Raw genomic sequence first — 12,777 nt, forward strand, 5'->3', positions numbered from 1 at the left:
AATGAAATGGGATAAAGAACGGGCAAACTGAAAAAAACCGGCTTTAAATGAGATAGACAGTAACACGTCTTATCTTAAAGGCGGTAGGAAAATAACTGATGGGTCACAGGTAGCCGTGGGCATTCTGGGTATACATGCCCCGTGACCTGGTATAGATGCCATTAGTCCCTGGATCTCACAAGTGTAATTTTAATTCTACCGGTTTCCAGCTTGGCGCTAGTAAATCCTAATGTTAAGACCGAAGGTTTGTTTCGTGTATGAACAAATGTAATTTAGGTTTATTATGAAGCACAGGTTAGCATAGGAAAAAAATAGAACACAGTAATTTGAATTTTTGAAGGCCATGTGTAAGGCAACTGGGTACAATGTGCATATAATTTTCAAATTTTTGGATGGAGGAGGAAAGGACTTTCGCATCAAAGTTATTATTATTAATAGGGCTTAGTTTTCCAGCATCAAAGAATTGCTAGTGCATAGAGCTGGGTGATGCACAATATAGTTGAAGGTTTGACAAGCTGCTGACGAGCATTCTGTGTATATAAGAAGTTGTTGCGATTGTGGAAGTTTTCTGCAATGGGGTCAAACTTTGACAAAGTGGTTAATGGTTGATATTTGTTGTTCAATTTTCATTATTTTTATTACTGAACTGTATTCAGATATTTCTTTCCATCCACTCTATTTCACTTCTTCCACTCTAATACTGATGTTTTTACCAGCAATGTTCTCTAAATTTCTTCCCTTATCTCTCTGCCTCCCTTTGCACTTCACAGTCTGTCTTCATAAATTGTCAAGTACAGGTAAAGTGAATCTTTAGGAAGAATTCATGCTTCAAATATAAATTTTTCTTATCTGCCTGATATTCTACATTTCAATTGCAAAATTAGAAATCAAATTACTTGAATAACTAGCACCATGTGTTTAGATGTAAACTTTAAAACATACTGAAATAATAAGATTGCCTTTCCTCAAAAGTTCATCCAAGTTTACAGTGCGAGACATTTATTTTTTTATTATATGAAGTACTGTTCCCTTGCTTGAGGCGGCTTTCCTTCGGTTTGTTTTGAAAAAGTCAAATAAACATTTTACTAATTTTAATAACCGGTACATTAAGCTTGTTGTACTCAAGATGATAATGAACTATAGTTACTGAATTGTTTTTCTGAAGTGGCTTATTGTATGCCCTCCCTATATTATCAAAATTGCATACTCTACCAAGCTGAACACTTTTCCAAATATTCATACCATAAAAAAATGAGAACCCATCCCAATACAATTTACATCTAATTACAGAGCTTTCTGTTGCCTTCTGTATTTTTCAAGTCCTTTAATGGGAATTTATGGTAAGACTTCACCAACCTAATGAAAGAGTTGACTACTGAAACTCGTATCATACATTTTTTACATTACTCATACCTTATATTTATTTATTATTTTACACTTTCACCAAATATCTTTACTCTTGCTGTAGCTAAGCTGTTCGTTCTGCGAACAAAAGCAAAACAACTTTGAAAATTTAATATAATATTCTTAACAAAATTGCTTATAGTGAGGGGGCTTCTTTTTCCCAGTAATATTTATGAGCAATTTATTTTGAGTGCTCAGAAAATTAATAACATTTTTGGTTTGTTACAATGAAATGTGAGCATTTACATTTCCATATTTTCAATTAAATTTCAATTAAGTAATTATACTACTAGGCCTACAAACTCTTCATATAATGCGTTCTAACCCAATTTTTCTTTCTATTCCACTGAAAATAGCCTTGAGAGAATTTCTTCAAGTATGTACTGGAGATTGGCAGAAATTATTACAACACCAAATTTATTCAAACCCCACAAGAACCTATGAACCACAATACATTTCAATTACAATATGGTAACAACAAACAATCTCCAATAGCCTAACCAAAGATAATGAAACTATAACCAGTCGCACTGTCAGCAATGAATGCTGCACATATAAAGGGCAACATAGCAGCCTGCAGTTATCATAAGCACAATGCTTAAAATGAAATGTGCTCACTGTACTTGAAAATTTCTTACATTTCATATTCTTCAGATGTTGCATGGCATAAAGTAATCATGCTGATGTCTTTTGATCTTGAATATCTTGTAAATAAACATACATCAAGATTTCCTTAGCAACAACAATCCATTTTACAGTCATCTTATGTGGTAAAACACGTAGCTATAGTCAATAAACATTAAAACTACTTTTTGGAACTTTTGCATGATAACCTAGTGTGTTAATGTTAGATATTCTATAGCCTTTCTGTTTCCATCCACATTTAAATGAATTATATTTCTTTCACATAAAAGAAAACCATGATTATAGTAGAATTCTCTTGTTTATCCAAGCCAAAAAATAAAATTTTTACTTTCGGTTACATTCACAGCTATTTTGGCAAATTCAAAGTTCTCTATGGTTGAACAAAAGTATTCCTATGGTAATGTACCATACAGAGGGAAAAAAAACTTATTACAGCAGATTCCACTTACTACTGTACCCTCTGACCAGTTTTATAAGCCTAGACCAGAGTTTTAAAGAAACATAGTGAGAACTTATTTACATGGACTAATAAACTTGGACCATACATTGCACATTATACAATAGTATACAGCTAATCCTTCTAGAAGTTCGAGATTTACAGAATCCTGGTAAGAACTACTTCAGGAAAATTTCATTCACCTAGAATACTTAGAAAACAAGACCTATACTTGTTTTTAAAATATGAAACTCCTTTGTCTACAGTCTATCAGCATGTTTTGGAATTCATCGCCTTTAGCTCTACCTGTACAAACAGTTTGCTATTATTTTAAATTTCATTATTATTGTCATTAGATATCTTATACACACAAAAAATAAAACAAATCACCAGCAAGCCAATAAGACTTAGAGGTCTGGAAAAACTAACCCTTATTATTATTACCAGCAAGCTAAATGAAAAAGTTAATAGTAATTCCAAATTATTCCAGACCATAATGACATTTTTTCTTAAATACAAATGCCTGTCCTTTACTGGACCTCTACAGCTGTGCAAGCAGAAGGCTACAGAAAAAAATTTGTGAATACCTTATAATCACAAGGTAATACCACATATCTTTACTCAACGTGGTTCTTACTGAATACTCTTGAAAGCAGCTATTTGTTCAATGTTCTCTTTTTTTACACAGAGCAAAGTTCATGCTTCTCATCAAAAAGTTTATTTGCTAGTAGTGTACAAGTATTCTTTTATATTTCTAACAACTATTATTGTGAGATTTATAGCATAGTTAGCGTAAAAATACATAATCAAAATTAAATTCACAAAATGAATTTTATGAGTTTGGTCTTATTTCCAGTGAGGTTTGATAAATCTTCAACAAACTAATACATAATAAGTCATGTAAAGAAATCCATGTTACTTTAACCAACTTTAAAAAATTCAAAAGAATCTGTTAGGTGCTTTATGAATACAGGCAGTCCTCGGTTATTGGTGGTCCGGTTTTATGGCACTAGTCTAGTGCCGAAAATGGGTGATTTTTGACGCTAAAATGCACAGATTTCCGTTCAATGATGCTGATAATAGAGCATTGGCGCCAATGCATAGCTCACACAAGAGCCATTAAGGGGGCCGGCCACTACCCCTTTATATGGGGGTGTAAAGGCAAAAAGCACAGTCATGATAAAATTCAAGGTGTATGACAATGGAGAATGCATATATGAAATATTTCATCAAAATTCCTCTTACTTTCGTAGTTACAGGGTAATTAGTAAAAGTAAATCAATATGCCAAAAACATTGATCCGTACAAGAAAATGCAATATTTCTTGTTATCGTAAATTTTGATAATTGTCCAACAAATTGTGAGCAATGACATCTGTAAAGATTCCATGAGTCACAAGACGTTCAGTTAGCAAGTTACCACTCTTCAGTGAGAGCAGAAACATGATAAGAGGGTACAGGTGCAATTTTCACCTCTGACATTCTCTTGCATTTAAGTCTGTTTTTCTTTGTTTCGCCAAGAATTTCCTCATGCCAAAGAGGAAAAGACAAGCAAAACATCTCGCTAACATACAGAAGAAGAAAATTTGCTCTAATAAAAAGTTCAGATCATAATATAGGCATTGTTAGTGGAGAGAGAGAGAGAGAGAGAGAGAGAGAGAGAGAGAGAGAGAGAGAGAGAGAGAGAGAGAGAGAGAGAGAGAGAGAGAGAAAGGAAGGAGCGCACCAACAGCCCCATCTTTCCTGCCACACAGAGCCAGAGGCTACAGGGTTTGAGCAAAGGTATCTTCATAAATAAGAGAGTTTTGGTTTATTAATACCCAAAAAGGAATATAAAATTCATAATAATCATGATTTATTAACATTGTCTTTGTAAAAAGAGAGTACACATTCGAGTTTCACCTCTGACGTTCGCTTGCTTTTACGTCTGTTTTTCTTTGTTTCGGCAAAAATTTCATTATGCCAGAGGAAAAGTCAAGGAAAACATCTCACAAACATAAAGAAGAAAATTTGCTCTAATAAGCCGAGTTAGTGAAGGAGATAAAGTGTTTTGCACAGGAAGAAGTGCTCCGTTTTGCCTGACGCAGTGCCCCAGGCTACAATCTATGAGCAAAGGGATCTTCATTTATGATTAAATTATGATAAGATAGTTTTGGTTTATTAATACCCAAAAAGGAATATAAAATTCATAATAATCATGATTTATTAACATTACCATTGTAAAAATACAATGAAAAACTTTGACCAGTTTCATCTCGAAACTATACTTATTGACCTTCAAATTCCATCTTCTCCCTGAGTTTTAAAGCTATAGCATTGAAATTTGGAATATAACTTAGACACACATTATATTACAATCAAATGAGGCCAATTTTTGCATTTTTTTTTCTTTTTTTTTTCTTGTTTTTTTTCCCCTGATTTATAGGGTTTAGTTTTACCATAATGAAAAAATTCATATCTAGCAAAAAAATTACTTTTAGAGAAAATCTCTTCATTTGATTAGAGGATTACATAGGTCTATATATGGTAGTAAAAAATGGCATTAGACGGCCGGCCCCCTTAACTTGTTATCAGTGCGAAAATTTGGTTATTGGCGGTTTTTGCTTATCATTAAGCCGTCAGATGGAGCCATTGCCGATAACAGGGGACTGCTTATAGTTACGCTACCACAAATTGAACTAGAGAAGCATTCGATCAGGTTGTTTTGTACAATGTGTTAAAACAGGCTTAAATATATAGCTTAGCTCTTGGCTAATATATATACAACTTACTAATTCAACACAAAATCTTTAAAATAAATTCATTGCAAAATTGGAGGTAGTATATCACAAATGAACAACTGCATGTTAAATCTGTTTATCAATAACTTACATCATTTTTTACTGATAAAAATGGTGTAAGCTTTATTTGTTGAATAATTTCAGAATCCAACTTTCTTTCACATATCTTGAATTTCATTGTAGCTGGCACTGTTGAAGTTTTGTTGTTGTAAGATGAACAGAACTGCTCAATGCAACTACTACTACAAGTATCACAAATAACACTACCTACACTCATTAAGCAGGACTAATCCTGATGATATCAACTTTTGACTTAAAAAAACAAAAACAAAAAACAAGGATCTGCTTTTGAGGAAAATCTCCACAGGAACATGCTGTTTATCTAGGCAATCAAACTGAATGAGGTCAATCACCTGACAAGATGCTACATAAAATGCTAAAATGCAATGAAACATGCAATACTACCACCAATTTGCTATGATTCTCAGCTTCTCAATCTTGCTACAACATGAAGGAAAAATAAAAATTTCCCACTGAACAAATAGATTACCTGATAAGGACTATACTTAAAAGGACCTATGAAAAACTTTTGCTTTATTATACAAGATGCATTGTAATGTAACAGCAGAATAGATGAAATAAACATTAGTAAAAAAAAAGGAAAATTCAAATACAAAATTAAATGAAAATCAAATAAATGTCTACATGGAATATTATATAAAAAAATAAGTTGTTAAGAGTTGGACTCCATGAACATAATTATTGTACCTACAAGATTAAAATAAAAATATTTGAGTTAATAAGACAGAATTAGATCTTATGCAAAGTATGCAATTGCAGTGAATAACCATCAATTCAGCAAGTGATCTTCCAATTCACTCAAGGGTCAAGGGTCAGTTTCAGGTAGTGCTCCTAAATGTAGAAAAATAAAAGCTAAAAGCAACTAATTTACGAAATCAACCTTACTCCATTTCAGGATGTCACACAATTGGTTTTTGCAGTGAAGTTACTGGGGTGACACCTCACAGTTATAAGACAACAAAACTAACATTAAAGTTATAAAATGACAAAACTATCGACATTAAGCCAAGTATCAAAATATATACAGTAAACCCTCAAAGATAACTAATAGAAAGACAGGGGTGTCTACTAGGATCATTTGAGAGATCAAGACCTTTACAAAGTTTTATAGTAGGCTGGCTGCTTATGGCCTACTAACCCATGACATTAGGATAATAAGAAATAACACTAACTTTTCTTGGTTACCTCTTGCCTAAATCATCAATGAAATTAATATTATAGCAAATATAATGATAGAGAGAGAGAGAGAGAGAGAGAGAGAGACTCAGCTTCTCATATTCTTTTAAATTTCGTTGAACAGGCAATAAAAAACTATTATAAAAAATAGACAAATGCTCCTTAGCTAACTGTTTTTGCCTGTTATCTAAGAACATCTAATTCATATTTACTATATTATGTAAGAACATTTAATTCATATTTACTAAATTGTTAACTGTTAAACACAGCAACAGAAGTGACAACGATTTGCTTCTTTATTAAAGTTTTACTTCCTACATATCTATCCTGATATTTTCTTTCTCTATAATTAAGTTTAAAAATGTGTCCAGAACTTTGAGGGTTTATTGTATCATGTCTACTGCTTAATACCCAAGTTATGATTTCTACCCTGGAAGTTTCTGTACTCAATACAGTAGTTTTGAAAGGCAGAGGAAAAGAACTTTCAAATGATAAGACATTTTTAGCTCGTGCAACAAATTGCAAAAAATTCCTCACAGCCTATTTTCTACACAATTAAATAATTGTGCATCATCTTAAAATCCTAAATCTGGTTTTAAAATTTCCCATTGAACTATTCAGCTCTAACAAGTCTACCCAACTTTTTCCAAGCTATATAAGCCACTTGAAATTCTTAAATAGATACAGTACTGACAACTGCATTATTCTTGCAATAAAGATTAACCTTTACATGTAAGTATATACCCATTAAATAGTTTGTTTCTATACTAGTCAAAAAGATTATGATGGAAACAAAAGTGAGTTATATCGTGAAGAGCTATCAATGGTTTTTATTCCTACAGATCTAAGATTACTCCTGCAAGAAAGCACATGATTATAAAGAACGGTCCCACTCTGTTAACTATATTAGAGGTTGTGTTTTGCATAAAACCTTACAGAAGTTACACGTAAACTGTTTAAAATTAATAAATATGTCTAATATATAAATCACTTTCTCCTCTTCTTTCCACAGAAAATTGGACTTTGCACTGGAGTTAATATCTTGGGAGTTGAAAGTTCATCACAAACATTTTCTTCTTTTATTGATACAGCTAAAGGCACATTTGAAGATCTTGATTTGCTTTTAGCTGTACTAGAATATGAGGAAGGTGTCATTCCAGCAGATGATGATGAGGTACTTGCAACAGATGACCGATTCAAAAATTTCATTGGATCATCTTCTGAATCATCAGCCATATCAGCCAAATCAAGCAAACTTGGATTATACAAGGATAACTCATTCCCTGAAATTAAAATTACAACTATAGTATTCAGGTAAATTTCATATGTAAAGTTTTACCTGTATACCTGCATCCACTTACCCATGGGGAGGTTCAAAAGCTTTAAAATTGTCCGTGCCATACTGACATGCAAAACCACACTCAATACAAAGCATTTCCCTTTAAATATTACATTACGACACGTTAGAGAGAGAGAAGCAATCATACCTATACTACAGTAGATACTGCACTATGGAACTCCTCTACATACAAGCATACACACTTTCCCTCTCTCCTCTATCATTTCTTATGATTAATTTCTCTTTTGTCCTAATTTTCGCAACATAAAGCAAGGAAAAACAATAAAAATAACACTGTCAATACGTTGTTCCACATCCAGACTATAATGTGCATTTAGCACTATGTACATAATCATAAACTGTAAGAAATATATTATTTTTCAGACATCCACAGGGGTCTTGGAATGTATTACTCACAGATACAAAGACATACCATTGTTGAAATTTCAATGACACAAGTATATTAAAAAGGGCCATAATGAAACATCTAGGTTCTGTTGTTTCTCTAATACACTGACTGGTGATTAGTTACTTCACTTCAAACCTATGCAAATAGTAAACATTAAGCTTAATTTTCTATATGACAAAATTCACCTCTTATTCTAGAACAAACCCTTCTGGCAAGGATGAAATGCCACAGCGAACATAGAACTACAGTACCTTATATTACCTGTAACAACAAAAATACTATTTCCTGATAATTAAGACTGACAATGCGGGCTACCATAACATGAGAAAAAAGTTTCACCTGAAAGTATTTGCAATCTTATAATCTCAGATAAAATTCAAGACACACTTTACACATTAGTATAATTTGGTTTGATTAGATCATTAAGTATAAAATGCTAACCTAGTGTGATTGCAAATAATAGAACATGCACTTACAAGCTTCATAATCAGCAGTATAGATTTATATCTAATTTTTAATGAAAGTTTTTCATGTAAGAATATCCATCATTTCAAAAGTTAAATTTTATCCCTTGCTTGCCCACATCAGGTAATCCAATTCTACAAGTGGAAAGGTCTTCCCAACCAACTCCACTTTTGATCAAACCCAGCATGCTCTCAAAACCTGATCCAGAAATTTCCTTGAAGTGGTCTTCAATGAGATATCAGTCCTAGATAAAGGAAGGATAACTGAAAAGCAGAGGGGTTCAACATGTGTTCAGTCTTTATCTAGCAGTTCTAAAATGATCTTATCAGTCTGGGGTGGAAAGCATACTCTTTAACCACCATTCCATCTTTGAGCAAAGAAAGTTCCCCTGTTCCACCAGAGTGACAAGCCAATGGGGAAGGGGGGTAAAAGGGAGTAAGCAAGGTAGTTAACCATTTTCAAAATGTAGTTTGGTCCGGATTCATTACAAAATAAAGAGAATGCACAACACTTTAAAAACAAGAGTTAATTTGATCAGCATCTCCCCATGGCTATATTGGCTTCGACAGTCTACATCAGGTTTGACCTGTGGGTTACCATGTTGAGATAAATTTTTATCAAATTCAAACTTTTACAGTTTTGAAATTCACATATGTATCAAAGTTTTAGGTGTGCTTTGTAAGAAAATATGAAGTAATGTATCTTAATCTAATATTATAATTTATACAGTAACTGTTTTCAGCAGCTGAGCACAGTTAGTTTATTGAGCACCTGCCCTCAGCTGTCTTTGGCTTCCACAGTCTACATCAGAGTTGTTCTGTCAACTCCCCAAGTTATGAGATAATTTTTTCTTATCAAATTTAATTTGTACTTTGATTTTCATGTATGCAATGTATGATTTAAAACTCAAGTATGTATTCAAATTATACATTTCTATATTTGACAATTTGAATAAAAATAGCCTATGACACACAAATGTGCATCTCCAAGTTCACTTTAGCTGTTTGTAGATGGGCAATTATTTTTGTAAAGGATGAAATTGTGTAAGACCCTAAGACTGCTTTCCCAACTACTAGCCGCTTGTCATTGGAAGGTGGGGCAGCCATGAGAGGATAACTACATTGCAGTGTTATGTAGCTGCACTAAATTAAACCACACTTAGCACTGAATGTGATTTTGATTATTCCTATAACAAAGAGGGTGAGGTTGGAGTTTGCCTCATCACCTGTATAATTTGAGTATATAACATGGTCTAGTGAGCTGAAAGTCAGAGCATGACAGACAGATGACTACCCTCCAGGGTACTACAGTGTTCCCCCGTATTCGCAAGGGATGTGTACCAGACACCCCCGTGAATAGTTAAAACCAGCGAATAGTTAGAACCACCATTAAAAATGCTTATAACTGCCTATCTTGAAAGTTCAGATACCAAATGTATACCTTTAATAACATCCTACTTCAAATATACCTAAAATTACTAACCTATTACTGTATTAATCTTTGAGGTTATATTATTAATATCATTTCAAAGTCATCTTAAACATTTTACCATTAAAAATATATACCTACAGTCAATAACAGAGAGAGAGAGAGAGAGAGAGAGAGAGAGAGAGAGAGAGAGAGAGAGAGAGAGAGAGAGAGAGAGAGAGAGAGAGAGAGAGAGAGAATAACTCCTAAACTCCGACTCCTTCCCCTTCGCCAATACTTATATCAAACTGCCATATACTCCTCCGCCCACGTTCCTCCAAGTGGATAAAAAAAAGACTGGGAATCGCTATTTTTAATTATAATCTTATTAATATTTTAAAATTAGTTATAAGGTAAATAATTTATTTATACTACAAAACAAATAAGCATATGTAAGAGAGAGAGAGAGATGAGGAAGAGGGAGAGAGAGAGAGGAGAGAGAAGAGAGAGGAGAGAGGGGGGGGTGATGAGAGAGAGGAGAGAGAGAGTGAGAAGGAGAGAGAGAGAGAGAGATGGTATTATTACTGTTTAATCTCACGAAACTAAATATTATTTGTAAATTAGTGCTGTATATTATTATTTTACCATAAAATGTAGTAATGTCCTTAAAGATATACATACATTTCCAGCCCAAACAGAGGGCGAGAGTTACCACTAAGACACACTATCTCGTGTGGCAAAAAAGAGAGAGAGAGAGAGGGGGGCGGGGGGAGGGTTATCCTTATTTAAAAGACTGAAATGGATAGATTATTGTACTTCTATAAAATACTATAACATATGAATTTTGAAATTAATAATATTACTATTATCATTATGCGAAAATATTAATAAACATACACATGTACTATAGAAATTCTCATCTCAGTAAGAGAGAGAGAGAGAGAGAGAGAGAAAATACGTGATCATTGAGAGGGCAACAGTTGTTGGACCCCAGCCAACTGTGCTTGGCTCCCTGGAGTTCAAAGACGCGAGGTAAAATGCATTTTCTTTCATTCTTACATAATTTTATATTTATAAACTAAAATCTTGCTAATTCACTTTAGTATTTTCTTTAATAAATTTATATTATTGCTGTTTACATTAATATTGATATTTGAAAATTAGTAAATCATCATCCAAAAAATATACATCTCTGTAGGAGGAGAAAGAGATGTAGAGAGGGAGAGAGAGAGAGAGAGAGAGAGAGAGAGAGAGAGAGAGAGAGAGAGAGAGAGATTATCGTAGCATTTGTAAAATACTTTCACATATGATTTTTGTAATTACAGTTATTATTATTATTATTATTATTATTATTATTATTATTATTATTATATGATTAATAAACATATTATACATACGTGTACCATAAAAACCATCTCATATCAGTAGAGAGGAGAGAGAGAGAGAGAGAGAGACGACTAGTTGAGAGAGAGAGAGAGCTGGAGTTCGAAAGAAAGATGCGTGAAGACTGGGATTTCCTTCATTCTTACATAATTTTTAAAATTTATAAACTAAAATCTTACTAATTCAATGTAGTATTTTCTTTCTTAAAGTAATTGCTCTTTACATAAATATTAAGATTAGAAAATTAGTAAATCATTTATCACACAAAAGCATACATCCCGGTAAGGGAGAGAGAGAGAATTATTAGTTATGTGATATCATTTAATCTTATTAAACTAACTAATACAGTATTGATCAATATTAATATTTTAAGATCAGTAAATCGTTTTTGTATCATAAAAATGTATTTAGGCATGAAAATAACATCAAAATACACTAATTAGCGATTATTTATCGTCGGAAAATCCCACGAATAGGCGAATTCACCGCAAATAATGGTTAGATATGGTCCTAAAAAAAATCCGCGAATCCGGAGAACGAGAATACGGGAGGCCCACTTACATAGGACCTTTTAGGTCTTGGACAGCTTGTAAAAAGGGGGGTCCATTCAACCAAAAGCATATAAAATTACATGATGAAATAAATTAGCCACAGCTTCCCAACAACTAATTCTTCTTCTTTACCATCAACAACCAGTGCTTACAAGTAGACTCGGGAAAGTCCCTTTCCCAAAAATTAAACAGAAAAAATTTTATAGATTACTCACATGTAAAGAAAATATCCTCAAATATAGCATCACACTGACCTAAAACATGATCATCGTATATCTGTTGAAAGGGAAGTCCCATAAACAGTGGAGAGTCAAGACCACACATTATTTCAATCTCACACATTACTTCAATCTGATATTTAAAAAAAAATACTAAAATTGATAATATACAGATAATGAAGAGTTACCAACTGGAGTCTGTTGCATTAATCCGTGAAAGATGTACAGTGGGCCCCCGTATTCGCGTTCTCCGGATTCGCGGATTTCTCTCGGGAATGTTACCACGCATTATTCGCGGAAAATTCGCGCATTCGTGGTATTTTTCTATGAGAAATATCCACAAATTCCTGGTTTTTTCATCAATTTCATCATAAAATGCACTTTTTGTGATAAAACTATTAAAAAAACCAAGTATAAAATTTTTTAGTGGTTTTTCTTGAGTTTTAACTAAAAAATAGGCTGTTTTTAGCGTTTTTATAGGGGT

General features: G+C 33.1%; 1 protein-coding gene across 6 annotated transcripts in view; it reads right to left on the minus strand.

Moving 5' to 3' along the window:
* Window positions 1–4,116: 4,116 nt before the first annotated feature.
* LOC135196277 (heat shock factor protein-like) overlaps window positions 4,117–12,777 on the minus strand; it is a 340,110-nt gene continuing 331,449 nt past the window's right edge. For all 6 annotated transcript variants that reach the window (XM_064222984.1, XM_064222983.1, XM_064222982.1 and 3 more), the window contains one exon: window positions 4,117–7,804. In XM_064222984.1, coding sequence (XP_064079054.1) covers window positions 7,509–7,804 — 296 coding nt within the window. In that variant the 3' untranslated portion in view covers window positions 4,117–7,508. The remainder of the gene's footprint in view (window positions 7,805–12,777) is intronic.

Source organism: Macrobrachium nipponense, chromosome 17 (genome assembly GCF_015104395.2).
Source record: "Macrobrachium nipponense isolate FS-2020 chromosome 17, ASM1510439v2, whole genome shotgun sequence".
In the NCBI taxonomy this organism is placed as follows: Eukaryota; Metazoa; Arthropoda; class Malacostraca; order Decapoda; family Palaemonidae; genus Macrobrachium; species Macrobrachium nipponense.